The 27705-nt window shown below is 43.2% G+C and overlaps 1 protein-coding gene across 3 annotated transcripts; it reads left to right on the top strand.

Moving 5' to 3' along the window:
• Positions 1 to 7: 7 nt before the first annotated feature.
• On the top strand, positions 8 to 27705 carry AIDA (axin interactor, dorsalization associated). Of its 3 annotated transcripts, XM_058835248.1 has the most exons (11): positions 8 to 357; positions 3969 to 4038; positions 10590 to 10643; positions 12567 to 12621; positions 17878 to 17941; positions 18373 to 18479; positions 19668 to 19679; positions 22358 to 22480; positions 24643 to 24765; positions 25201 to 25318; positions 26196 to 27705. In XM_058835248.1, the coding sequence occupies exons 1-11, from the start codon at positions 248 to 250 to the stop codon at positions 26290 to 26292; spliced, it is 933 nt and encodes a 310-aa protein (XP_058691231.1). In that variant the 5' UTR covers positions 8 to 247; the 3' UTR covers positions 26293 to 27705. The 3 variants fall into 3 exon arrangements, with proteins under 3 accessions (XP_058691231.1, XP_058691233.1, XP_058691232.1); XM_058835249.1 differs by lacking the exon at positions 19668 to 19679 and having other exon boundaries at positions 10 to 357; XM_058835250.1 differs by lacking the exons at positions 19668 to 19679; positions 22358 to 22480.

The raw sequence follows: 27705 nt of genomic DNA, 5'->3' as shown, positions 1-27705 counted from the left end.
GACAGGTACCGGGGCGGAAGTGGCGCCCTGGCCTCGGTAGCGATGGCGCGGGCGGGCGCGGCCGGCACCGCCTCCCCGGCTGGGCGGTGCGGGCAGGAGGCGCCGCCGCGCTCGGGTGTCCCGGGGCCGGGCTGGGCTGTGCCGGGCGGGGCGGTGCCGTGCCGGCGGCGCGGGGCTGGCGGGAGCGGCTGTCCGGCGCGGTGGGTGCCCCGGCGCGGGGTGAGCATGGTGCCCTAGCGCTGGGGCTATGTCGGAGGCGGCCCGCAGCCTCCTGCAGCGCTGGGGCGCCAGCTTCAGGAAGGGCACCGACTTCGACTCCTGGGGGCAGCTGGTGGAGGCGATCGACGAGTACCAGATGTGAGTGCGGGCCCGGCACGGCCCCGGAGTCGCGGGCGAGGCGCCGGGGTGAGGGAGCGGCCCTGGGTGGGGCGGGGCAGGGCAGGGGGGCCCCACCGGGCCCAGGCCGCGGCCCCCTCACCCCTGGGGCCCCGCCGGCGGGTCCGGCCCTTCCCCAAGGCGCTGGGCCAGGGGCCGGGGCGTCCCCTCGGGGGGTGCCCGGCCGGGGGGCGAGGCGGGAGCCGGCCGTCCTGCTCTCTTGGGAGGGCGGCAGCGGCCGGCGTGGAGCTTGGAGCAACTTGGTCTGGTGAAAGGTGTCCTCCTGCCCATGGTAGAGAGTGGAACAAGGTGATCTTTAATGTCCCTTCCAGCCCAGGACTGTGATCTTGTGAGCGTGGGCTGCCGGGGTGGTTGTTTGGTGGAGCCCCCGAGGCACCACTGGACCGGGATGCCCCCATCCCATAGCCCTGTTGCCCTGGCACCGCACCTGTGGGAACGAAGTGACCTGGCTAATGGGTTGCCTAAGCACCAGCCTTAACCAAAAAAAACCCAACCAACCCATCAGAATGAAAAGGGGTCCATCACACGCTTTTGTGTTGTGTCCCTGATGGTACCAGAGCAGGAGAATGGGGAACCTGGCGGGCCCAGTCAGGTTGGCTGGCGCAGGGTGACGCTGTGAATCCTTTGGCAGCAAAGGAGTGTCAGCTACAGGGCACTGATGATGGACTCCTTTGAAACACACCGGGTACCTTTAGTCAGATGTTCTTCCCTACTACTCCATTCACCATGACAATGAAAGTTATTTCTCCATGATTGGAGTATTTCAGGCCAGGCTTCTCATGGTGAATTTTCTGGACGTTTTCAGGAGGGTTTGCACTTGTTCACCAAGAGAAAGTTAGCTGAAGAGATGCTCCCTGAGGGATCTTTTAGCACTGTTCAGGACTGGTCAAGTTGGGTTGTAACCACACCAGCTGCCAGTTCAGTTGTAACTGGTCTGTTGGCCACGTACTGTGTGGTCAGGAGAGGCTGTAATCTCATCATTTCATTCACCCATCAGGAAGGATGATGCAAGTTCAGTGATTTGCAGTTTGCTGATGGCCTTTAGAGTAGGGCAAGCTATGACTCTACAAACCTTGGCAGAGAGATGAAAAGAAGTTCTCTTCCAGATCTGTATCTCAGCAGAAAAAAAGTATCATCAAGAATTAAAAGAAGATATTTTTACTAACTGCCCTGTTGTGGATGTCTACAAGGAGTCTAATAGAATCCTAATGCTTTAAACTGTCTAAGCAGTGAGTTGCATATAATGATGTTTCTTTGGAATGAAAAGTCTTTGGGCTCTCCTGAGCTCTCTTCACTGAGAAGTGAGGTCACTAAACATTTGCTGACAGTCCAGTTTGAGAATTGAAGTGCAACTTCTGTTGCCGTCCTCACTCCATTGCTTGTGTCGTACAAGAGCTGAAGTGATCTCCACACCCTGGCTCTGTTCTGACCTGGGAGCAGAATGCTGTCTTTGTAAAGAAGCTCCTCTTGGGTGGAAGCTGCTCTTATCAGTGAGTTTCTACTAAATACTTGTCAGTAGATCAACTCTGTGGTCTGAGGACTGAGTAGGAAGGAGAAGATCAAGGGATTACAGGGAGATATTTCCTAGGGAGGAGCAAAATCTTTGTGTGTATATCTTCTTTATCCTGATCTTAGCAGGTAACTTAATAACAGTATCAAGCTGTAGGGTAGAAGCTGCAAACAAGCAGCACAGGGCAAGATACCGAGCTGTAGTTCTGGAGAGACATTGCTGGAAGGGTTAATGGTGTTACCTTCTCAAAGGCACCCTGAGATGGGATGAACAGGTGTGGTGCTGCTGTTGTCCAGGTGCCGTGAACACCAGCATGGTCTCTGCTGATCCACACAAGCTTCCTGGGGAGAAGCTGGTTACACTGAGCTTGCTGATGCTGAGAAAGCTTAGATTTGGGAAAAATCTTAGTCCTGATGACTGCTGAAGTAAAACACAATTGTGTACCTCCTGTGTCCATCTGCTCAGTTCTTCATGTTACTCCTGGAATTACAAGAAGCTTGATACAAAGATTGGCCCTCAATCATTCAGGTGATTATTCATGCAGGAGCCCTTTGAGCTGTCAGTGGCTTCCCTGTTAAATGTCCCTGTCTGTGGAACTTGGTCTCATCCAACTTTGAACGAGCTTCAAGGGGAATGCCAGATGCATTTATTTGGATTAGGGTGGATTTTTTTTGTATTAGTGACAAATGGAAAGAAGGTTGTGTTACTGATGCTTGCAGAAATGTTAATGCTGTGATGCTGCTTGTTGTGGGTGGCATATAGCTGCTATGGTGATCTGTTTTCTTAAATCATTACTTTAAAGTGCCCTTTCTCTGTGTCCTTTGTATCATAGGGCAGGCAGTAGGCAAGGAATGTACTTTTGGATTCAAACATGTTTATGCTTTTTGTCTTTTCTCAGCCCCGGTATTTCTCCACTTTTGAAGGGGGACAACACCACCAAGTTGTGCTGTTTCCTTATTCTGTTTGGTTGTATTTTCCCTGGTGTGAGTTAAAAGCTATAGTGGCCTCAATCAGTATGAACATTTTTTGAGAGCTAATTTTGAGGAAAAGCAAAACAGTTGAGTTCTAATTTTTGTTCCTGCCACAGCCTTTGGCAACAAACTGTCCTGCTGGATGTATCTTGGTGTATGTATTTTATAAACCCCTCCTAAAGCTGGGCCAATGTCCACAGCAGTGGTGGAGAGAAGCAGAGTCCCTTTCACAGGGCAAACTTGTGAGGTTCCAGGAGGAAGCCTATTGTGATGTCCCTGGGTTTCCCCTCAACCCCTATCCTCCCTCTCTCTCTCTGCTTGTAAAAAAAATTATTTATAGGGAATGGCAACAATTGCCCAGAAGTTTTGCTTGTTTAATGTCCTCCTTCCTCCCGGGACGGAAACTGTAACTCTTCCCATAGCTTCCCTCCAGCTTCCTTTCGCTTTCTCGGGCTGTTTGCTTACTGTTACTTTCCAAACCCCTTGGTACTCCTGCCTTGGTGATGACAAGGGGTGGGGTTTGTGCTCCGCCTGTGATGCTGACAGGCACAAATGTGAGCGGATCCACCCTGAGAGCCTGGGCCAAGCCGTCCTGTGCCTGGCTTCCAGTGCTGGGAGTGTGTGCCACGGCTTAGGGCGCCCTCACCCGAGCCCCCCGGCATCCCACTTGCCTCAGCCTCTCCCTGGGAAATGCATGTGGGATTGCACCACAGCGGGTCTTCACAGGGACTGGGGTTTGTTATTATAAAAGAAGGGGATTGTGAGAGGAAAAAAGTCAGTGCTTGTAAAAAGGGCTTTTGGCTATAAGGACCCTCTTACCTGTTCTCCCTTCATGATGCTTTAGTCTTTCCTGCCTAATGTAGCTGCACACTTTGTCCACCTTCTGGGGTATTTTCTTAAGTATGGGCTACCATGGCTATAGAAAACTGTTTCGAAAGACAAAAACAAACCAAAAACACAACAACAAAACCAACCCAGACCTCTTTGGTGCAGCAGTCTGTGAACCTTTTGGCTAACACATTTTCTGGAGCTGGGATATGTGTGTGTTTGTGTTGTGTTCCTACTCTACAATTTTCTTTTCCACCTTCCAGATTAGCAAGGCACCTCCAGAAAGAGGCGCAGTCTCAGCACAACAACTCGGAATTCACAGAAGATCAAAAGGTGAGTACTGCTGTTTGCTCAGGCAAGGAGCTTGACTCATAGATGTTGATGTGTGTTATGATTTTTTATCTTGCAGGCCAGAGACTTATGAGTTCTTTTTTCCTCCCGCAATATACACAAACAGAAACAGAGCCCGGTGTGGCTAAAATGGTTGCTGTCATTAGATGTGAGGAATGCTCTGCTATTGAATGTCAGGCATGCTGGCCAGAGTCCTTCATAACCTGGGTGTTTCTTTTTTTTTTTTTTTTTTTTGAGTAATGTTTGATAACTTACTTATTCAACATTGGCACAATTTATGTCGTGAGTTCTGAATACAAAACATCTTGAATTGCAGACATTGGGGGTGTGTGAGGGGGATGAAAGCTTAACATGTAACACCTGACAGGGAAGGGTTCTGGCAGAATACTCCCTAGCAGCCTCTTAGAATGTTACTTGTTTATAATCTTTCAAAATATTGAAATTACTTTACTCCTCCCTCTCTCCCCTCAGTTGAAAAGGCTGTTTCTTGTCCCAGCAACATGCTACTGCAGTTCTGTGGTAGGATTTAAGTGAACTCATGCACTCAAGCATTTACTGAAAAATAAAATCTTTTGAGATATGAGGCCCTGCTGAATTTCCTTGTCTTCTATCAAGGCATGTTTTTTTGGGGAATAAAAAACTAGAGACATGTATTTCCAGATTTCCCTGTCATAAGATCACTTGGTTGAGCAATGCTGTTACCTGAAAACAGACATTTGCTAGCTCCGAATCTCGCCAATGGTAATAATAGGATGCTAGAGTAATGGGAGATGTGCTTGGGAATGCAAGTCCTGAAAACAGGTGCTGGCTACAGAAATTCGAGATGAACTTGATGTGTGTAAAGAAGCTCAAAGAAACTCACCTTTATATAGACTCTGAGAGATGTTTGTAGCTGTTTTCTTGATGTGTACCAATATGAAAAGCAAAGACCTGGTCTTCCATGTTCTGCTTATCTTCTGCAAAGATGATAAAGCTCATGAGTGCCTTAAACAGAGCCATAATTTTGGAGAAGGATTTGGTCCACTTTTCCTGAACTGTAAACCATGAGAGCCTTGTTAATGTTGGACAGCTGTTTATTCCTTGAATGCTTCTGCTCTCCCTCCCTTGCTGGTAGCTTTCTCCATCATTCTCAGCTAGAGTCATCTTTACTGTGTGTTTCCCCTCTGTGGAGACTTTTGAAAATGTAGTTACTTCATGAAGGCGAAGCTGTTAATCTCACTTGTGGAGACATCATCTCCTGTGAGTATGGGAACCAGAACCACACAGGGCTTTGCCTCCAGATGTTCCCTGAGTCTAATGAAAAGGACCTTGGACCAGATTGTGGAAGTGAATGAGGTCAGCCATGAGGGAAGGCCTGGGGGGCTCAGGAAGTGGAGATAACTGACCTCAGATGTTTCGTGCACAAGTGCTGTCATGTCTTAAGGCAACAGTCTTCTGAAAAGAAAAAAAGTAATGGGTGGTGGTTTTACATCCTAGCAGAGTGATACCCGTGTCGAAACCTGATATAATTTATAAAAGAGGATGGCATTTTTATCACTTGCTGGTTTTTGCAGATCATTAAGTGGCTGATGCACTGAATCTTTGAGTCTGGTTATCAAATAGCAGTGGCTGATTCATTAGCCACATGCACAAACCAATTCCCCCACATTTTGTTGAAAGAACACTTTATCTCCTCTACCATGAGGAATGCTAGTCACAAAAAAAAATTGTGACCAGAGTCTTGCTATTGCTTAGAAAAAACACTTAAAACTCTGCATAGCAAAATCTCTGGTGTAAAGCTCCTTGCTGTGCTGGTCTTCCCAATTTCTGCAGGACCTCAGCCAGTGTATCATCTAATGATTACGACTAATTACTATCATTACTAATATCATGCATGTGGCTGGAGGGCTTGATGCATGCTGGGTTTACAGGAAGTTTGATTAAATAGAAATGTATCTTCTTCCCTGCTCCCCTTCCAAAAATCAGCTACAAATCAGTAACTTTTGCTCATCTGTTCTCCTGCCAGTGCATGCTTTTTCCTCCTGGTTCCCAAAAATCTCTGTCTCTAATAGCTTGACTTTCTCATACTCTTTATGTATGTTTCATAAGAGCCACTTTTTTTTCTTTTTTCTTTTTTTTTTTTAACTGCAGAAGAGTCTGTAACTTTCAGGGTTTGCTTCTCTGATGTCACTGGCCAAGGCTATGTGCAGAATTTCATAGATTGAAAGGCCATGAAGCTAATTATGATTTCTTACTTGCTTGTCCTACCCTCATTGCAGTCTTTTTGTAGATTTTCAGTCATCTGTTTAACAAAGGACCGTACATACTGCTGAGAATTGTTGTGAGGCTGTTGTTTCTTGACCTGCCCTGTTGGGAAGGTAGATTTCAACAGTGATCCAAAGGGATGCTACTTTCTTTACCGCTGCAGAGAAAGGACAGGACCAGGTTCTAATCCTGATCCCTATCTGTCTGTATGAACTTTTACCACACTTGGGTTTATTTCACGTATTGCAGGTGGCGTTACAGTGCAGATATGGCCACACAAAAATTGATGGTGTGTTACTTGCTAATGTAATCATACAATCTGTTAATCTAAGAACACTTGACAGATACCACCAGTTTCTTTCCTGGCCATCCTGCGAGCCAGTTATCATTTATCTTCTAATACATGTATTGTTTATGACAAGAATTCAGGCTTTTAAATAATTGTATCTTTCAATTTTTGCTCTAAAGGATCAGTTTTGAAATACTGTATGCTACTTGCCTTGAGAGAGTAGACTCCAGTTTTTGTTGTTCACTCCTGTATTTTCAAATTCTGATGGGTTGTCATCTTATAACTATTGCTGGACATAATTCTGGAGTTCTAGTCCTTAGGGAAGGCTCTGTCTTGACTTGGGTAATTGACAGTGCTGGAATCCTCATTAGTGATTGTGAATTTTATTGAAGAATTTCTCTGCAGATCCTGTAAACAGAAAATCATTGTGTTTAGTCTCCCTTCAACAGCTATAAAGAGGCTGTGCAACAGTTTTGTCTCCTAGAGGCAGCATGTATGGAATACTAAGAGATACATCTACTGGTGAATTTACCTCAGTCTTAACATTTTGAATAGTGCTGTTCATTGTTTTACCCCCATTCTCTAAAAATCCCATCTTCATTCATGATCAGCCACTGTGTTTTGGAATAGGAATTGTTCAAGTTAGGTTTGGCCATGTCTATCAACTTGCTTCCAGCTACAGTTACTCTCACCCAGTTCTCTGTGCAATAAATGTGACCTTTAAAGCCCTCTTCCAACCACAGTTGTTGCTTCTCATGTAACTGTTTTTGTGCTATGCTGAGTTCTCATCAGTGTTAGAAAATCCTGCTTTTGAAGCAATGATAACTTGCTGAAATATGAGCACTGTTGAAGAGTCTTAGCATGATTCATTAAACTACTGGTCTTCTAACAGCCTAAACTCCAGTTAAAGCCAAGCTCTGCTCTGGCTCTGTGTTTGTGCAAACATCTTTGCCTGCATTACAGTTAGCACAGTCATTACTCACACAACTGCTCTGAAGAAACCTTGACTACGAGATCAACTGACCTTTCCCCATTCTAATCACGAGTTTACATGAAACGGAGTCTAAACTATTTTAAACTAGCAAAGTTAATTATGGCTTCAGTCTTTCTAATGAGATGCAGAAGTTTTCCCTGCTGCAAAAAGGAGCCTTTGCATGGGATAGTTGCAGCTGAAAATGACAGCAGTGTTTAGCTGCATTTTTAACTTTTGGGTTGGGTGTGGTCCCTTAAAAAAATAGTTATGAATAATGCCTGCTGGGAGCTTGCCATATTTCAATAGATTCCATATAAAACCTATTCTTTACTATTTTAAGACTCCCAAACTCTCTTCAATTAATCTGTTTCTAGAGCCATTATTGCCCTTCAGCCCCCAGGAGCCAGAGGACACACATTTTGTATTGCTCTTTGTTCTGTAAAGAGATTCCTAGTTTGGGCAGTTTTCAGAACACACAGTTACAAATCTGCAGGATAGGGAATAGTGGAGTGGTTGAATTTACTGGTGAATTGACAAAAAAGATAGGGTCTGAGCAGTGCTTCTGAGATCTCATTTATGGTGTGGGCTTAAGGAGAGACCAGAAAGGACAGAGCCAGGTGAAATTTGTTTACATGTTCTTGTTCTGTGGTGGATCATGGAAACTGTGCTATGTGCTGGTACCCTGTAAATTCATAGCTCTCTTTCTGTTGTGCAAGTGGAGGAGTTTTGATCTCACACAGAATGGGCATGCTCTTTGCTCAGCAGTCAACACCCAAACCATTGGAACAGCTGGACTTTTGCAAATGCTGGAGCTGTAGTCAAACGTCAGAGATTCTCCTCCCTTCCCCAGGGAACCTGTGGATTCCTTTCTTTTATCCATTATTTCACACCTTCCTCTTTAAGAATCTACCTTTGCAAATATATTTTTCCAGATGCTCACAAATATAAAAAGGAATCCCTTTTGTTATACTGCAGCTGATTAAATTTATATAGTGTGTTCTCATTCTAGGGACTGAGGATCTGCTTCTGCAGTACCACTTGGTGTCCTCCCACCCAGCCTGGCAGTACATGCAAATAAATCCACAACAGTATGCAGTGTGGGTCTGAAAGTCTCAAAGTGAGCTCAGGACTCTATGTGTTCTTTTCCATTTCCAAATACCTATGCTTTTCCAAGCTGTGCTGGAGATACAGTCACAGGTCTCTGTCGTGTAGCAGAATTTTTTGGGGGGAGGAGGGAGTTTGTTGACTGAACACAATATGTCCTGTGTTAATAGGCATCACTCGCTGTTTTCTGGGAAGGTGCTCAGAAGAGCTAAAGTTTTTGAAAGAGCTCCATACAATGGACAGTGATAAAAATAATGAAGATGTAAAGTCTGGCCTAGTGCCATGTTGTAACAATGGGGAGATGCCAGCTGGGGAGAAATGGCTTCAAAAACTTTGATGAGCCTGTGGCGGCAGATCAAAAACAGTTATCTGAGGCTTTTGCACACTCCAGCTGTTGGCTCTGCCCTTGAGGTATTGATGTGTGATCTACTTATGATTCAGCTCCCAAACTCTTTCAGCTTTCAGTGTGGCCTAAGGTGAACTGAAACTTCAGTCACATAGTTTTCATCCCAGCCTGTTGAAACTACTGGGAGCCTAGGAGCTGATTGAGAAGCATTTGTGACATCCCTTTGCAGGAGAGCCAGAACAGGTGACGGGGGAGATACCTTGCTGTTATCAACCTCTTGGAGTCCAAAGAATATAACCTTCCTTTTGGATTTGATTGACACTGCATAGCTTGCCAGGTGCCCATACTCTTGAAGTTATTTGATGCTAGAATTGTGCTCTAGGAAATCTTTTCCTACCCTTGCATCCAGCTTGTGGAGGAGCTGTTTTTATACCGCCAGATTTAAAAGGAGAGAATGAGTTACAGGTGCTTATTTATACTTTTCTTATTTCATCTGGGGGGAAATTTAATTTTAATTTGAAAGTAAACCGCTTTTCATTACAGCTTCATTGTTGCTGGTTTTCTTGCCCTATAAATGTTCCACAGAGTATTTTGTGTTTATATCTGGCCCTTATTTCTGCAGATGGCCTGAGTTTTTTTTCACAAAAAGGTTTTAGTCAATGAACAAACTTGTGATGGTCAGGAAAAATACACTGGGGAGTTGTGATGTCACTTGATGTCACTAATAGAAGTCTTAACTCCTCCTTTCAGCTGTCAGTAACATAAACAAATGTAACTTGCTGGAGCATCTTACTTTTTGAGACATAAAAGCTTAAAACTGTCTTCAAAGCAAGACTGCTTGCAATGGGCTATTCTGAAGTCCTTCTCCCTCTTCTCCATTTTTAAATGAAAATGAGAAATTACTTCACAGTTCTGCTGATAGATGTTTTAGATTGCTAACGAGTTTGAATTCAGGCATATATTGCATGATTCACTCAGAGTTTAAATATCTTAAAATCACAAAAATAGAGATTTATAAACATAATCCACCTTTAGACTTCCTCTCCCACCAAAACCCACAGGAGTGGGCTGTGTTTTTTTAGGGCTGAAATACTGGGCTGCTGTAATGTCTAATGTGGGTGGACTTGGTCTGCTGAGCTTGGGAGCCTGGTAGAGGAACTGTAGGCCTGGCTCCTGAAAGAGAAAATCAGCACAAACCACTCAGGTTCTCAGGAGGTAATACACTGCTTGGCTTGGAATTTTTTTTTTTTTTCAGTCCCCTATCACCTGAGAGCAGTTGAATTCATAAACAGTTTATGATGTGATAGGCAATATTACGGTTTCTGCAGAGTGAATGACCCCCATCTGTGTTGTTGGGCTGTGGGAAGGGAGTTAAGTGGCAGATGTCTTTCATCTATTGTGCTTTCAGCAAATCCTGCTTGCCTATAAAAAAGGCTTCTGGTGCTGAATGGTGTGGTACTGAACAATATACCTGAAATCTTTGCAAAAAAGTGCAACTATTTGTGTTTACATACTTTTAAAGTGTCAGTCTGGACAAATGCAGTTTCAGTACTTAATTATTTTATTTTCCCTTTCAGAAAACCATAGCTAAAATTGCAACATGCTTGGAACTGAGGAGTGCAGCTTTACAGGTATAGCTCTTTTTCCTGACTTCATACTTTAGCAGCAGGTAACTGTAGAGCTTTTTAAAATTTGTTTACTGTCTTCAGAAATACCCCAACTCCTGAAAATGGAGTGAACACTTGGAATTTCCAGGTTGTCATTGTGATGGCTCAGGTGGCTGCCTTAAAAAAGACTGCAAGTGCTTGTATGAACATCTATTAGTGCTTGTACAGGAATTTAGCTCCACATTTTGTGTCTTTGGTTCTTTGCCTCATTTTCATCCTTCGGGACTGTTTAGTTTCTTTTCCTAGCCTGTGTGCAAGGTTAAAAAGATCACCAGAATGACCCTTAAACTTATTCAACTGCTTCACAAATCATAATATACTGCAAAGAAGAATGTGTGTGTAGAATAAAAATTATTTTTTAGCAGTCATGAAAACTGGCAGTGCTCTAGGAAAATGTGGGAAAACGATAATTTGTAATAACACTTTGGGCTTTTTTCTAGACTGAAATTAGATGTCATGGGAGTGGATATAGTTTTTTCTCAGCACATATTTATCCCCAAAACAAAAAGCAAGTGAGAGAAATTTCCAAAAGGCCATGGATGGGGAAGGGATGAATTAAAGCTTGGGTTACTGGATTACCTCTTTGCCAAGAAAGAGGGATGACAGGCAAATTTTGTATCAAGTTACTCCCAGCAGCACTACCAAGTACTTCATGTTGCTGGATAAGGTGCTGCTTTCAATTATCTGAAAGGCTGGACTTACAAGATGGGGGCTGACCAGTCTCAAGGCTGTGTAGAATTTGAAGAATTATTTGGTTACCTCTACCTGTTATTCTATTTTGATCCAACCTGGGGTGTTTGAAGAGTATTGCATTTGCTTGGAGTCACTGTGACTTTGATGGGGGCTTGCATGTTCCACTATGGAACAGCTTAGTGGGTCAGGTCACATCTGGGAGCAGCATCAGAAGCTGCAGCCATGTCATAACCTGCCAAGCTGGAGAGATGATGTTATGTAAGAACAGCCTTCCTTGCTGTTGATTCACCAGTAGTAAGTCAAGGATTTTGAAACCTTTTGAGAGGGTAAAAGTTTCTTGCATAACTTGGGGAGGTTATGGTTTCTTAGCAGAGGTTAAAGCAGTTAGAGTATCTTTTCCCACTCTCCTAACTTTAAGGATATAGCTGCTTTAGTATCCTTACACAGTCTTGCAGAAGGTACCTATTCACTCTTGGACAAAATCAACGAAAAAACCTTGTTGGACCTTAAATGTTGAAAACAATGGTGAATCTTAAGGGGTGCCAAGGGTGCAATGACATAATAGGCAAGACCTGACCATGTACTCAGAGGAGAATGTCCAGTGCCAATCCTCTTATTTCCACTTCTTTTTATGCCAGCTCTACCACTTATCTCAGAATAAACTAATCTTACCAAACTGTTGGTGAGCTACTTCAGAATATAAAATTAAGAACTTCTCTGTTGAGTTAGTAAGTCAGATAGGCTTACTGAGAACATGTATGTGCTACAGACAGAGGAGGAGAATAGAAAGATGGGAATTCCTCTTCTATTTTCAGTGAGTTTTTGGCTGAGTTTTGTCAAGATCATCCTGTGTACTGTAATTTCTGCCACTGTCACAATGTTGGACACGTCTTGAAATGTGAATGTTCCAGTGTGCAGTAAGAATTTACAACTAGTTGGTTTAAAAATACTTGTCTTGCATTAGAGCTTGGAATATTGGATAAGTTTGTTCTTAATTAGTGAAAAGTAACATAGTCTCTGCCTTACCTGTGAACTTGCCTTTTGTTGGGGAGATTTTTTAGGGGGATGTAGCTTTGTAGTAAGCTGGTGTGCTTGAGCAAAGGAAGCACCTTGCATGCTTATTCTGAGATATGGTACATCTGCATGAGAAGAAGATGCATCAGAAGATCTGACTCTTTCTTTGTACTGTCCTAGTCCACCCAGTCGCAGGATGAGTTTAAACTTGAGGATCTGAAGAAGTTGGAACCAAGTAAGTGGTATCTTTGTATTTTGAGTGCCATTTATCATGACATCAGGCATCATACAAACATGACATCAGCAGGAATACTGACTAACCACATTGCAGCTCAACAGTGATGCTGGGTTTAGGTGCTTATTACCATGCAGACAAAACTTGATGTGTATTAAGGAATGTAATGTGAGTAATTGAAAAGTACAGTAACACAAATGCTTCAGGTAATATATTCATCATCATTTTCAAATAAGCAATTTGGGCACTGCTAATTTTTGCACAAAACAGTATTTTAAGCTATCAGTAGCACATTATATAATTTACCTGCACATTTTTTATTTGAACTATATTTCAACACTTTGTGGTCTTCCTTCTTGCAGCATGACATTTACTTTTTCTTCTGAAAATATTTAACTTGTGCTCATGGTAGCCAATCACCTCCCACTGTAATGCTACCAGACCAACGAAGTTGAGAGTCAAAGTGAGGATGTGAGTCAGTCTTTGAAGGGTTTTGTGTGATGTTGTTTTTTCCCCAACTGATCCTAGGTCAGGTCTTGGTATGGCAATCCAGAAATAACTTTTTCATATAGGAAGTATCTATTTATCTGCTTCATTTTCCTTCCTGTAACACTGGCTGCTTTGTTCTCAAAGCATCCTTATGATTAGAGCTTCCACATCTACACAATATTATCCTGAATATTCATGTTTCTGCAATTCTCAGGGAACAGGAAATGTGGAAGAGCTTCTTTCACACTGACTGAAGTTGGTTTTATTTTGCTACTGACACAATTGTAACATTAAGCAGCATCTTGGGGAAAAATATGATGGGCAGGCAAGTGTTTCCCCTTCATGAGTAGGCTGAGCTTCTCTGCAGAGGATCCTACAAGGGAGCTTGTTAAGAAGTGGAGCACTGGGCTAAGCTTCCTAATATCTTTACCAAAATGTAGAGTCCAAATGCTTTTAAAATTTTCCCTGAAAGTGAAAAGTGAAGGTGTGTTACAAAACTGCTGAGTCTTATGGGTGAAGACCTTAACTCAGGAAAAAGTTTAACTGTGTGTTGGGATATTCGGTCTTCCTCACTCTACATGTTACATGTCTGCCCTCTGAATTCTCTGACTTGGGATTTTTCTGTATAGATACTGCTGCTCTCTGCTTACAAAGTATTTAAAATGTTGTAATCATTGAATGACTGTGGATTTTAGACTCCATTGTGCAAATGCCCTTTGAGTGACTGAATGATGGAAGAGAGACTGGAATCCTGTCCAAAATTTCAATTGTGGTGCAACAGCCCAGTTGCTTATCTTGCCCTCCATCAGAGAATTGATTTTTAGCTGTCAAAAAAACTGCTCAGTAGTGTGAAGTGCATTCAGCCCACACCTCATACAACAAGCAACTATATTAAAACTGAGGAAGAGTGTGTGGCCATCAGTTTTCAAATACACTGAGTTATTTTCCTTGGAGAAGGACGGGTGCTTCTACAACAACAATTGAACATTGATGTTCCTAATGCTGCTGTCTTACTTGGATGGTTCTGGCCTCTTTCTCTCTGAATTGTGCCTTTGTTTTGTGGTTTTTAAGTGTATCTTGAATAGAGTAAATCTTAATCAGGCCAATACCAACCATTTCATAAAATGCACCGTGAAGTGTTTGAATTTGCATGTTGTCAATTTTCTTTTGCATCTCACCAGAAAAAGCTAAAAAAATCTGGGCTGGCAATGCAAATAAGTGATTCCTTTGTTAGGTCAAGCTATTCCATGAGGGTGGAACAAAAACAGCTATTCATACAAAACAGCTATTCACACAGTTTGGCTTGTTTTAATTACTTTTGTGCCTGAAGCTGTCAGAATGGTTTTGGTGTTGTTATAACAACCAGGGCCCTTAGATTTACTTTTTTTTTTCCCCCTTAATCTTGTGTTGTCGAGTTCTAGCTTTTCCTGCTTGAGCTTGCATTTCATGCAGCTTGGAAAGTGAAGCAGTTGGCTACTTCTGTTTGTTTATAGGATTTGTCACTGAATAGTTTGTGCTGGAATAATGCTACAGGAGGTTCCATACATACAAATAGTTCTTTTGAGGCTGCACTGTGTGAAGTCATTGTTAACGCACTGGATCTCACAAATCCATTTCTTTGTGGAAGTTTATACCAGTGTTAGAATACACAGTACAAATGGACAGGCTGGGGCATCCCTTGTGCTTGGGTGATAATTTTAAGACAAGTGGGTACTGGGTTGTAGTGGGGAGTGTGGTGCCTGAATTGTTTTATGTTATCTATTCAAAACCAAATCAGTACAGGTATCAGAAAAAATCAGTCACAGAAAATCTAAGTGGACAGTGGTCTTTACTAAGTTAATGTGTCCTGACCTTCTGGCTTATGTTGATAATTTCTTTTGAAATCTTTTGAGAGAGAGCCAACTGCTGATAAAATCAGGCTATGAGGATGGTGAAAGGCCTTGAGGGGAAGCCTTATGAGGAGTGGCTGAGGTCACTTGATCTGTTCAGGCTGGAGGAGACTGAGGTGAGACCTCACTGCAGTTACAACTTCCTCATGAGGGGCAGAGGAGGGCCAGGCACTGACCTCTGCTCTGTGATGATAGTGACAGGACCTGAGGCAATGGTCTGAAGTTGTCAGGAGAGGTTTAGGTTGGAGATCAGGAAAAAGTGCTAGACCCAGAGGGTGGTTGGGCACTGCTACAGGATCCCCTGGGAAGTGGTCACAGCACTTGCCTGACAAGAGTTCAAGAAGTGTTGGGACAATGCTCTCAGGCTCGTGGTACGACCTTTGGGGTGTCCTGTGCAGGGTCAGGAGTTGGACTGTGATGATCCTTGAGGGTCCCTTCCAACTCAGGAGATTCTGTGATTCTGTGCAAATCAAAGTGACACTGTCCAAAGTCACAAAAGGAAGGACAACTTCTGCACAAGAGCCTGCAGAACAGTATTTTTAAAAGATTTCTATTGGAAATGTAATATAGGTGGAGGCCATGATGCTGGGATCTACCCATTAATTGCACTTGTGGAGAATTTTCTGGGAATCACGTTCTCAAGCAGCAACATTGCAGAGGGAAAGGGCTCTTTCTCCCAGAGGTGAATTGTGGTTGTGAAAACAAAACAGAGATCCAAAAAAGCCCAAACCAACCTTTTGAAGCTTGGATGTCTTACACAGCATTATAAGGGAGATTCCTGTTCATATTAACCTATTTGTTTTTTCCTGTGATCTGCTATTTTTATTTTAATCAACTGAAGTTTACACTTGTGGTAGATGCAAAGAGGATTTTCCTTTTTCTCAAAGTTTTATTGCTTAGCTTTTTTTTTAGTGGCTTTGAATTAGTATTTCACCAAGCTGAGTGTGGTGGACCTGCTGCTTATCCTGTTGATCTTTAAAGGAGCACTTAAATTGCTCAGTGACAACTTTGAAAAATTATTTGCCATTGGTGGTGAGACAAGAATTGGAAGCTTTTTAAAAACTTGAGCCACAACTTTGTGCAGCAAGAGGTTCTGCTTCTGAGCTGAACATTCAGCACCACATTTGCTCCTGGCAGGACAGGAGTGCTCAGCCTCGGGCAGCAGCAGCAGGATTTTAGGTGCTGTAGAACTGTTTGCCTCTTGCCTGGGCTTTTGTCATTAGAGCTCTTTGGGCCCTCTAGTGATGCCTGAAGTGAATTACGAGGAGGGTTTTTTCAAGGGCTGCTCGTAAGAGGACGTGGTTATTAGAAGAGAGGGGTCTTGCATTTACCAACCTTCGGAAAGCAGGAGAGGAGCTACTGTGACACCTGTCTCTTCTGTTTAATGTGCCTGTGATCTGTAGGAGATCTCACTTCACTGAGGTTTTCCTCCTGGGATAGTTTCACTTTCTGTTTCTGATGTGATTAATCTCTCTGAGAGCTGGGGAATTCTGAGAGTAATAGAAATCCCCGTATTTTCCTGAACTTCAGCAGTGCTGGATGGTGACTGTCTGCTGTTGATCAGCTGCTTTTCTGGTGGGAAGTGGCTGTGATTCTTAAGATTCATGTTGAGATCTGCATTACTGGTCCATCAGAGCAGCAGAAGTCTGTGGAGAGAGAGACATGGCATCAGTTTTGTCTGTTATCACAGCTCTGACTGAAGGCACTTTAAACCTTTCTCTGTATTTATCTATTGTGTCTGGCTGGGATCAGGCACTGATTAACCTCTCATGTCATAGCACAGAAATCAGAAAAAAATCAGAATGAGTAAAGACTTGAAAGACTTTTTAGTTTCTTTATAGTTACCCAGCGGGATAATTTATTCTTAGAGCATTCAGATATGGTGTCTGGTAAGCTAATGCAGGAGCCCAGGCTGGTTGATGGGAATGTGAAGGCAGACATGGAAGCTGTCTTGCACTGGCTGAGTTGTAGTGTGCTCAAGCAGAGGGGCCTGGCAATGGCTCCTTAAGCATAACTGGTATTTAAGTACCTCTTGGTATTTGTGTAATCTGAACATCGTTTGAAAAGAGTCTTGTTCTCATTCAGTAGTCTTAAGGGGAGAATTCCTCTTCTCTGAGATTACTTATTGCAAAGTGAAGCTCTGTGAGTGGAGTCAGGGGTTTTTTTCTCTCTGCTCCCCCTACTAGTCTGGGATATTAATTTCCAATATAAACAGCAAAGGCATTCTCCATGGAATGCTAAAAGTATAGGCGATGTCTCTGGGGCTTGGTGCCCAGATGTTGTATTTTATCTCTCCTGAATTTCACCAATCTGCCCAGACATATGAGGGCAGATAAAAAAAAACCAAAGCCATCACTACCACCAAACAAAACCCCCTAAACACATGACTGAAGAAGTAGAAAATCTCACCAAAGCCTTGTGTTAGCAGCACACTTGGTCTCCCATGGTGGCTGCCTGAATGTACACCCACATGTGCTGTCAGCTCTGGAGGTTTCAGTCTGTTTGGAGCTGATGCCAGTAACACCACCACCCTGCTCTCAATAGCCACCAAAAATTGCTACCCTCACCCCGGAACTGTAGCTTTTTCTCATGAAGATTTTGGTTATTGCCACATTTATCTTCTCTGTGTGGGTATGGTAGTAGTGATCTTGTAGTGCAGTTGAAGTTCACCTGTCTGAATCTTATAGTGATATAGCTTTGATCATAGCTGTGCTAGTGTTTGAAATATGAGAGAAGAGGGGTGTTTTTTGTATAATCTGATAATTTTTAAAATATTATTTGTGTGTGAAGATGCTGTCAGAATGGACATAGCTGTACAAAGTAGTAGAATTAATGCTGGTTTATGACTATGGATTTTTATTTTTTCCCTTCTCTCCAGTCTTAAAGAATATCCTTACTTACAATAAGGAGTTCCCCTTTGATGTTCAGCCTGTCCCACTCAGGTAAGAGAGAACTTCTTGTACATTCATGTACAGATATGTACCTGAAAGGGAGTACGGCCTGGACCTGGTGTGCACGTGAAACATTTCTAGAGCCATCTGCTTGCCAGACTGCTTTGCATAAACTGATTAATAAAAGAACTTTTGAATTCTGTTTATCTAGGTACCACTAAAAATCAAGACTGTGCTTTTGGTAAAATCTGTAGTTGGTACATCCCTACATCTCTCTGCTATTTTGAGTATCATATCCTGGCTTTAGGCTCTGTGCTTTCTATTGCTCTGAGCTCCTGCAACTTCTGTCAAAGTCTGTAGGTAGAGGTAGAAGTATGAAATTACATTAAAGAGTGTTGTCCATGCTCAGATGCTGGCTTGTGAATTGACAGCCAGGTGATGAGTGAGTGTTGGTCTCATTTCTTGTTTCTTGTGTTTTACAGGAAGATTTTAGCACCTGGAGAAGAGGAACATTTAGAATTTGAGGAGGATGATGAGGAAGGAGGAGCTGGAGCAGGGTCTCCAGACTCTTTTCCTGCTAGAGTTCCAGGTAGGGGCACACACAAGCCTTGCCATACCAGCCTCTGTAGCATCTCTGAGTTCTGGCTCTAAAAAGCTTATTTTTCCACCTGTGATTTGAAAAGTTTGGTTGGGAAGCTACATGCTCATGTAAACAAACCCTAGTGCTGTACAGGAGAACCACAAGGGTGGCCAGTGAACTTTTTTTTCAGCAAACAGTATCTTTCTGTGAAACAGTTGTATGGAGAACCTGTGAGGGTGGTACCATCTACCTCAAATAATTAGCCTTTAATCCTGACTCAGTTATTTTCATCCTGTGCACTTTAACTATGTGAAGCATTTCAAATGTGTTCAAATGTAAATTGTGGCGATGTTTCTGCTGCAAGGAGCAGCACATCCTCCTAGGGATGTGAGAAGTTGTTGCTGCTTATTTTTGTGTTGCATTGTTTGGTGAGACAGTGGCTTAGAGTGAAGCCAGGCTGTGAGAGGAGAAAGAGCGGGTTTCGTTTTCATGGCTTAAGTCCTTGTCCATGTGAAAGCACTTGTAGAACTGGATATACCAACAGATTCTAGAGAAGGTCTTCCTGTAGCTTCAGGTTTTGACAATTTAAATGTTGCAACAGAGGTTCTTTAGGTTCCTGGTGTAATTTCTTTGCAGAAGAAATAAGTTTCTAGTTTCAGAGCTAGCTGGCAAATTTTGCATTTCAGAAATGAGGGAACAAGTAAGGAAACCAGTACTGGAATAATGGTCAAAAGAGCTGGGGTGTTGCATTACTTGTGCCTGGAGACAACAGATGATATTCAGATGTGGTCGCAAGCACAGTGCTGAATATGGCCCCTGAAGGCTGACCTAATGTGGACATGCACAGTCTACACCTGTTCATGCCAATCTCCCAAAAAGGCTACAATATCTTGTGATATTGACTGCTGACATTTGCTGTCTCGATCCTTGTTATTCATCATGGTAAATCCATTTATGGAGATGCCTTCTGTCTCCCAAGTAAAGCAGGAAGTCTCAGACAAAAGCAGTTTGCATCCCTGGGGTGAGCCTTATGAGTAAAGTGAACTTCAGCTATCAAACTGACAGAATTGTGTTGCACTCCTTGCTTTGATGTGCCTTTAATCCATAGTGTGTGACTGTACTGTCTAACTGACCATGGTCTTGTCTTCTCCATGCACGGCTTCATCGTTATCACATTGCCCCATTCATCTAACCCAGGAGCCAACAAAGGTATGAGAACCTTTTAGTATGTAGAGTAATTTCTGTGCTCATGTTCATGTAGCTGTGGTCTTCTGCATACAGCTCTTAGTCCTCACAGCACAATTTTTGGTAACAGTCACAGTACTGGGCACCTATCTGTTAGTCTTCATTTGTCTCCAATATGGAGAAAAGGGAAGGCCATGTTTGTTGATTCAAACAGCTCTCTAGAAGTCCTGCTGTACTAATGAAGATGTTCTGGTTTGTGGTGTAGCCAAGGGTAGGTGTAGCTGGATTTTATTTACTGGAATACACATTTTATGGGAAATCTTACACAAAGATTATTTGTGTAGTTAGACTTCTGTGCTGTGTGGAGCTGAACTGACCACTGGCTTGCTGCCTCAAAGGTTTCCTGCCTTTCTCCTGATTATATATTACTTTATTCCAGTGCTGTGCTCTTCTGTGAGCCATTTCACTTTGTGAACCCAGCAGGAGACTCAGCCCTTTTTTTCCCTTTCTCTGAACTGGGATTTGGGAGGGGAGAGCCTGAATGCCTGTGTGTTGGTGGCAGTGGGCTGCTGGGCTGGCTCACTGTCTGTCCCTGAAACCCACTTGGAGGTGGACACTTCCTTCGTTTGCAGATGCTCCCATCCCCCTCTGGCAGAGATGCCCTGTGGTTGTGTCTGGCATGGCTGCACTTTTCTCCTGAAAGGCCTCTGTTAGGAGCCTGCTCAGGGGCCCAGGCTGTGGTGGCAGGCAGGGGTGTAGTGGCCAGCCCAGGAAAGCTGTACCACAGAGAGGGCACTGTCACCTACTGTGGCTGCTGGGTGAAGTGGCTGCAGAGCCCCAGGCCTGCCTGGGGCTGTGGCTCATGTGACATGGGTCACAGTCAGCTGCTCTAGTCCACTGCTGGCTTGGCTGTTCCTCCTGCTAGGGCAGGAAGGAAAGTGTTCCTTGAATACTCTCTGTCCTACTCTTGTCTCCTGGAAGTGAGTTTGACCCTTCTGTCCGTTGCAACTCTGCAATTTCACACATTCTGGAAAGCATTCTTCAAGAACAGAATCGTTTCTCTTAACCCACTATTTTTATAGTAAACACCAGGCTGAGGCATCTTTCAGGTGATTTTTCTATCAAGTACAACATCACCTAGTCCCATGGAGTGATGCACAGGAAAGCTGAAGGCTGCAGTCGTTCCTGGCTCTTGGGGACCATGCTGCTCTTAGGAGACATATCTCAGGAGACTGAGATACGGTGAAGCGAAGGTTTGTGCCAAAGAGAAGATAGGCTTGCTTCTGCCTTCACTTAGATTGAAATAAAAACTCTATATCTGAACATCTCTTCAGGAAAGAAACAGAAAGATTAGCTAGAGCATGAGCTGCTTTGCAGAAATGAGGGCTCTCTACCAAGTTTGCTCTCTAACATTTCTCCCTGCAGTCAGAAGCCTGTCCCATTGCTCAGAACAGTGGGCTGAGCTCTGCTGTGCTGTGTTTGGAGGTGTCTGCAGACACGGTGGTTTTCAGGCCCTGAGTCTCCTCAGGACAGGAAATACAGAAACACACAGCATCAGAGATGGGAATTCAAGTCTTGCATGTGATCCTGAGAAGGGGATTGGATGCAGGAACAGTCATGAAATCTTGCTGAAGCTGTGCCTGTTGTTCTCAGAGCAGAATGCGAGGTCCCTCTTGCAAAGCCAATCTCTCATAAGACAAAATCTTTGTGGTTCCACAGCTCCTTAAGAAGATGAGAGGAAAAAATTGTGTCAAAAAAAAACCGTATTGGACTTGTCAAAGGAAATTATTACATTGCTTAGATCTCAAGCCTTAGGATAACTTCTTTTTTTCATTAGAAAACCGAAGCTTTAACTCAGACTTTCCCATGAGCCTGAGTATTTTCTGTCCTGGTGCTTGTTCATCCAGTAGGGGAGAGGGGCTTGAAGTGTGCCAGTTTTTGCTAAATTCAGCATGAAGTAACCTACTCCATGTTTGGTGACAGAATATCATGACTTTTAGTGAGTTTGAACAGTCTGGATTTCTTGCCAACTGCAGTCTTCCTCAGCAGTGTGAGGATTCAGTTATACTGACCACCAAGTTTTGATGCTAAATATTCTTAATGCAGAACTCCTTCCTTTAGGCAGAAGGGAACTTGGGGTATGCAAACACTTACTTTCCCCGCCCCTCCCCGCCCCCTTTAGGTAGAGGCCAGTAGAACTTACTTAAGAATCAATTTTCTAGTTCCCTATGCCATTTTCCTCCTTAATCCCCTAGTCTAAATGTTCAATGTGGTGCCAAGTCATGTTCAGTGGGGTGGGTGTCCTGATCAAGTGTCTAAACCTCCTGAAATTGCAGATTGCAGCCTCCCAAATTTAATCCTCAAAAATTATATTAATTGAGTTCCATGAATGGGTTATTCTGCGTGACAACAAGAAATAACGCTTTGAACAATGCTTCCCTCTATTCTTATGGCATTAGTTTTTTTATCAGTTGATTTGACTTGAGGCAGTCCTGGGTTTTTTCTGGGAGAGCTTTGAAATCTGTCAAAGGATGTTGTGTGTCTGTGCACAGACATTCCCATAGTGCTATATACTACTGGGTTAGGAATCTTTAGAGTTTGAGCCCCCTAAGAAGAGCATCTTCTCTGAGAGAAGATGGGACAAGTGAAGCCTCTGCTGTGAGATGACACCAAGGGTTAATAATATGCTTTACTCTTTCCAGGTACTTTATTGCCCAGATTGCCATCTGAACCCGGGATGACGTTACTCACCATCAACATAGAGAAAATTGGTCTGAAAGATGCTGGGCAGTGCATTGATCCTTACATCACAGTCAGTGTAAAGGGTAATGATTTCTGTTCTGCCTCCTCAGTGATGCTTTGGAGAGAGTGCATTCTCTGAAAGCTCTATTGATTTTCCAGCCTGCCAGGAAAAACATTTGTTGGCACTTCTATTGTGGATTTAGGGCTTCTGCTTTAATCAAGGGTGGAAAAATTCTGTATTTGACAGCTACTGGGAGGTGAATCTCTGCAGGATACTCTTCTCTTTGTGCACTCAGGGGTGGCTTGTCTATGCTGAGAGCTGAGTGACTTTGTCCTACTTCTCCATCACGGCTTCTACAGCTGACTCCTGAGTACAGATCTGCTTGGACTGTGTGTACTCCCCACACATACTGGTCTTTGGGCTTTCTGGAGGCAGGGAACCACGGTCCACTGACTCCATTCTTGCCCTCTCATTAAACTAAGTTTGTAGCAATACAAATATAATCTTACCAGGGCTTGACGTTTAGATGGATGGATGCTGGGAAGCAAAACTTGCAAGTGAAATAAAAAATGTTAGCCTGGCTAGTGAAATGCTTCAGCCAAAGCATGGTATGCTGAGAGCCTCCATAAATCTAGGAGAACCTCTCTGTCTGTCCAGGATAGGCAACATTAGGATTTCTCTGTTTCAGATGGTAACATAGTTGGTGTCTCTTGAGGCTGACTTTTTTGGTATTCACACTCTCTAGTGGGAGTATCTCTGTCCCCCATTTTGCATTTCTCAGCAGGAAGCCCCTGTAGTCAAAGCTGCTTACCCTTGTTCTGCTTTAATTCAGCTTCTCTTTACAGTCTTTGTAGGCAGATGATTTTTTTTTTGTTTGTCATGTAAAAATCTGTAGCTGAGCCAATATCCTCTAGTTATTTTCAGTTGTGATAATGACCTTGAATGTGTCCTCTTGAGATGTGCTATTGGATACTAAATGTAAGGATGAAACACTTGTCAGATGTGTGATCAGTGCTTCTTCCACCACATGTCCTCTGGCAGGAGGAAGGTTCACAGCATCAAATATCCTTTGAATACTTACCAGGGCTTGTAAAGCAAACATTCCTTGTTCCTTGCCACTGAAGTGTTTGTCTCATTGTACATCGCTAAAACTGCTGCTGTAGCTCTCATTTCCCTTCTGGAGCTAGGGGAGACTGTATTGCTGGGCTTGCTTTCCCAACAAGTCTGTGTTAACATGATGCTCCATTTCCAAACTCGTTTACCTCTAAATGATGGCTGCCAAGTAATGAGGTAGAAAATAAGATCAAAAAGTGAGTGTGTGGGCAGGGTATGGCTGAGTCTGCTTATGCTTTTGATATTTTTATTTCCCAAGATTTTTGGTCAGGAAAAGTAACTTTGAGGACTCATTTTCTCACTGTTAGGAGCCTGAAGACATTTAGTATTTGATTTCCTCAGTTTTAAACCAAGCTGCTCTTTTGCAGGTTTGGAGAGATGTTTGTTCTTGATGCAGCATTGGCAATCCCAGCCCATGTCCTGGATGAGGGGAATCACTGGTACTCCAGGGCCTCCGCCTGTGCTCCAAGCACATCTGCACTCCATGTCTGTAACATTGTAACCTGGCCACATTGTTAGCAACTTCTTCTGCCAGAGAGAAAGGGAGAAGACAAATGTATCCCTGGAAACAGCAGAGGTTTAGTGAGAAACAAGATTAGCTGTGCCAGAGCAGCAAAACCATGGGCTGGTGCTGAGATCTGGAGTCCAACTCGTGGCCCTACAATGCCTTTGTGGAAAACCCAAGAGGAATAATGCTTGTTGTGTCTAGGGACAAAGCAGGACATACACAGGATGTGTGAGCTGTGCCAGCTGTGCCCTGCAGACCCTGTATGGAGGGCAGCCTTTGGTGTGTATCCCACTTGGGCTGGAGCTCTGCTGGAGTCCTATGTGCACAGGGAATGGAATCTTGCTGACAGCAGAAAGAAATGCACTCTTAAAAATAAAAAGAGGGATAATTCCATTCTTTTTAACTGAAATATTGCTAGAACTTTAGTTGCTTTTGTGTGGTACTCAGAAAGAAAATTAAGTGATTGTGAAGGGGTATGATTGCCCCTTTCTTATGTTTTGTGGAAACATACAGGTGTGGATTAACTTTTTGTGGCAGGATAAGGAGAGATTTATAAATCTCTTAAAACTGAACCTTAAAGTCTGAGAAGCTTCTGCCATTCTCATGCTGTTTCTTTCCTGCAGATTTGAATGGGATAGATCTGACTCCTGTGCAAGACACTCCTGTGGCTTTGAGGAAGGAGGACACGTATGTCCATTTTAATGTGGACATTGAGATTCAGAAACACATTGAAAGATTAACAAAAGGTATGTGGTACCAGAGACCCGAAAAAGGGCTCAGGAGCACAAACACTGGGCTGCTCCTGAGCTGGTGCTGCAGGGCTCCAGATCTAGACAAGGATAAAAATAGACCTCTGCATCCTGTCCCTTTCAAATTGGTCATTGGGATGGCTTGCAGGCAAGGGAGAAATGAAAAGAGATAAAAACAGAGCAGTCTGCTCTCCTACACAGGTATTGAGTTGCTTTATCACATGCTTAGTCATTGGTACCTGGCTGTGAGGAGTTTAAACTGTTAAGAGTGTGATGAGGATTTTGAGAACACAGTGGAGCTTTTGAGTAAATAACAGAAATGCGGGAGGTAATTCCCTTCAGTTTAAGTAGAACAACTTAATGGCAGATAAGTTTTCAGATAGCAATTATGGCTAAGACTTAACTTTTCTGTTCAACCATTTTTCCCCCTAGGTGCAGCTATTTTCTTTGAATTCAAGCACTACAAGCCTAAGAAAAGGTTTACTAGCACCAAGTGCTTTGCTTTCATGGAGATGGATGAAATTAAACCTGGGGCAATTGTTATAGAACTGTAAGTGACTCACAATTATGGATGACACTGACAGAGGAAATGAACCAGCCTTCAGCTACAATGTGTGGCTTGTTGTATTAAGGAAGGTTTCTTGGACTCATTAGATTGATTTCCATAAGGAGTATTTCATTTTTAATAAAGAGGGGAAGATAAAATGCTTTTAGGCAAGTAAGACGGTTAGAGACTCTTCTCAGAAACTAGACCAGTTTCCAAATAAAATGCTGGTGTTTGTAATTTAATGTTGTATGAATGTAATCAAGTCTGTAGGGGAGATTTTAATTTGGAGCTTAGCCTGAGTGTCAGATCTGCTATATTTAAAAAAAAATTAATCAACTCAGTCTTTTGGTACAGAACTTCTGTAAAGGAAATTTGATTTGAGGCATGAGATAACAATTTGCAATTAACTTTGTGAACATTTCAAAGCAGTATTGAGTGGTTGTGGTGTGCATCCTCTCCTTGCTGAGTGACTGAAGGTCTGAGGGAGGAGTTTGAGGATTGGGGGTTTTTTTATTCAAGAAGAGGGTGAATCTTGCAATTCTTGGAAGAGTGCTTAGTCTGTGCTAGCTAGAGTACTTCTGAAGTACTGAGTAACTGATACTGGGTCTCTCCTGCAATCCAGATTATTATGTTGGGAATCTCCTCACAAAAATATTACGTTAATTTACATATTGAAATTTTTCTTCTGTTAAAATAATCATCTGGAGAAAATACCATTTCTTCCTGTAAACCTTCTCATTACTGTTGCTTCCAGCAAGGCTTGTCAGATTATTTAAAAGATGAGGGTAATAACATCTGTACAGGATGAGATTTCTAGTTTGCCTTCATCTTCCTGCACAGCCATTAGTGCTTGGATTAATGCATTTTCTTGTGGTTACAGGTACAAAAAACCCACTGACTTTAAAAGGAAGAAATTGCAACTGTTGACCAAGAAACCACTTTACCTTCACCTCCATCAAACATTGCACAAGGAATGACCCCAGTTGTGAGACCTCTGTGAACTGAACCACAAGTCCTGGTAGCTGTGTAGTAGCCTTAGGCTCCGAAGGGCAGGAAGACAACTCTGTTCATGCCAGTAGGTCACTCGAGACCATCACCCACTGCACAGCACTACTTCAGGGGCAGGGACAAGCCCACCATGCAAGTGCAAGATTTTTTTCAGTAACTTCCAGCTACAGGTTTTTCCAAGAGCCCTGATGTAGGTTGACTGCTTTTCCTAAGTTTGCTGTTTATCACTTTTTATCTTTAACCATTCTTCTCCTTTTGCCTCAAGCTCCCCCTGAGGATGGAGAGTGCCCCTTTGCCAAACCTGCAGCAATAAAGATGTGGCAGGCCTACTAACTGTTTACACTGCTGTGCTATTGTAGTTCCTCTCATCTGCATTTCACAGTCCTCTGGAGTGAGCAGGGTGACAGAAGACTGGGAAAAGGATGAGGTGGGCTGGGAAGGAGCTTGAGGTACTGCAAGTGCTTTGAAGTGAGGGAGCAGAGGATGCGGGTCAGGTGGGTGGCCACAAGTCCCTGTGGTCAGGTCAGGAGGAGGACAACTGCAGATGAGAACTGAACTATGATTTAACAGCCTTGCCTGAGTTTTGGATGCATGTAACAATCCTTTCAATCACTGTTACTCCCTAATAGAGCTATTCTTTTCTGTTATCTTGTCACAGAGTGGTTTGCAAAGGTGGGTGGGGGATAGAGAGCCCTTCTCCAGGGCTTTGGTCCCGGTGGCAGTGGGCATTTTGCCATTTCAGTGACAGCAGGACAGGCCCTCAGTGCTGAAGTGTCAATTTTCCAGAGCTTTGTATAAAGTAGGTCTAGCTAGCAGGCTGACCCACCTTTTACGTGAAACTGCTGTTCTTATGGAAACTGATTGTATGCAGTTTTCTGCATATTTTGTGCAAGTCTGGAAATTTACTCAAAAAATTACCTTTTTATGTAAGTAGATAGGATTATCATTTATTTTCTATATTTTTGATTTGGTGTGTTATAAGCTGCAGGACATTGGCTTATTATGACACACTTGCATTCACCTTTTGACCTGAAAAAGGGACAGAAGTAGAACCCAGTCAATTCTTTCATATATATGCGTGGATATTTAATATGATACTTTATGGTTTGATAAACTTCTTGCATATCTAACTAGTGCCTGAATACTCTGCTATGCTAACTAAAGACCCAGCTCCCAAAATAGTGCCAGTTATTTTAAACAGCCTGGATGCAGGTGTATCATCCATCTCTCTTTTCTGTCGCCTCACCCCACGATGTTACATCTTGTGTTAAGGAAAGGGATGTTACTTTTCCTCATGCTGTTTGTCTGTCTCTACTCAGCTATTCAGCATTTTTGGCTTTACCATATTGATTAGGATAAAAAGCTGGTTTTGAATGTCCTAA

This window comes from Poecile atricapillus, chromosome 3 (genome assembly GCF_030490865.1).
Source record: "Poecile atricapillus isolate bPoeAtr1 chromosome 3, bPoeAtr1.hap1, whole genome shotgun sequence".
NCBI classification, from domain to species: domain Eukaryota; kingdom Metazoa; phylum Chordata; class Aves; order Passeriformes; family Paridae; genus Poecile; species Poecile atricapillus.
This window is presented reverse-complemented; position numbering and strand designations above follow the sequence as displayed.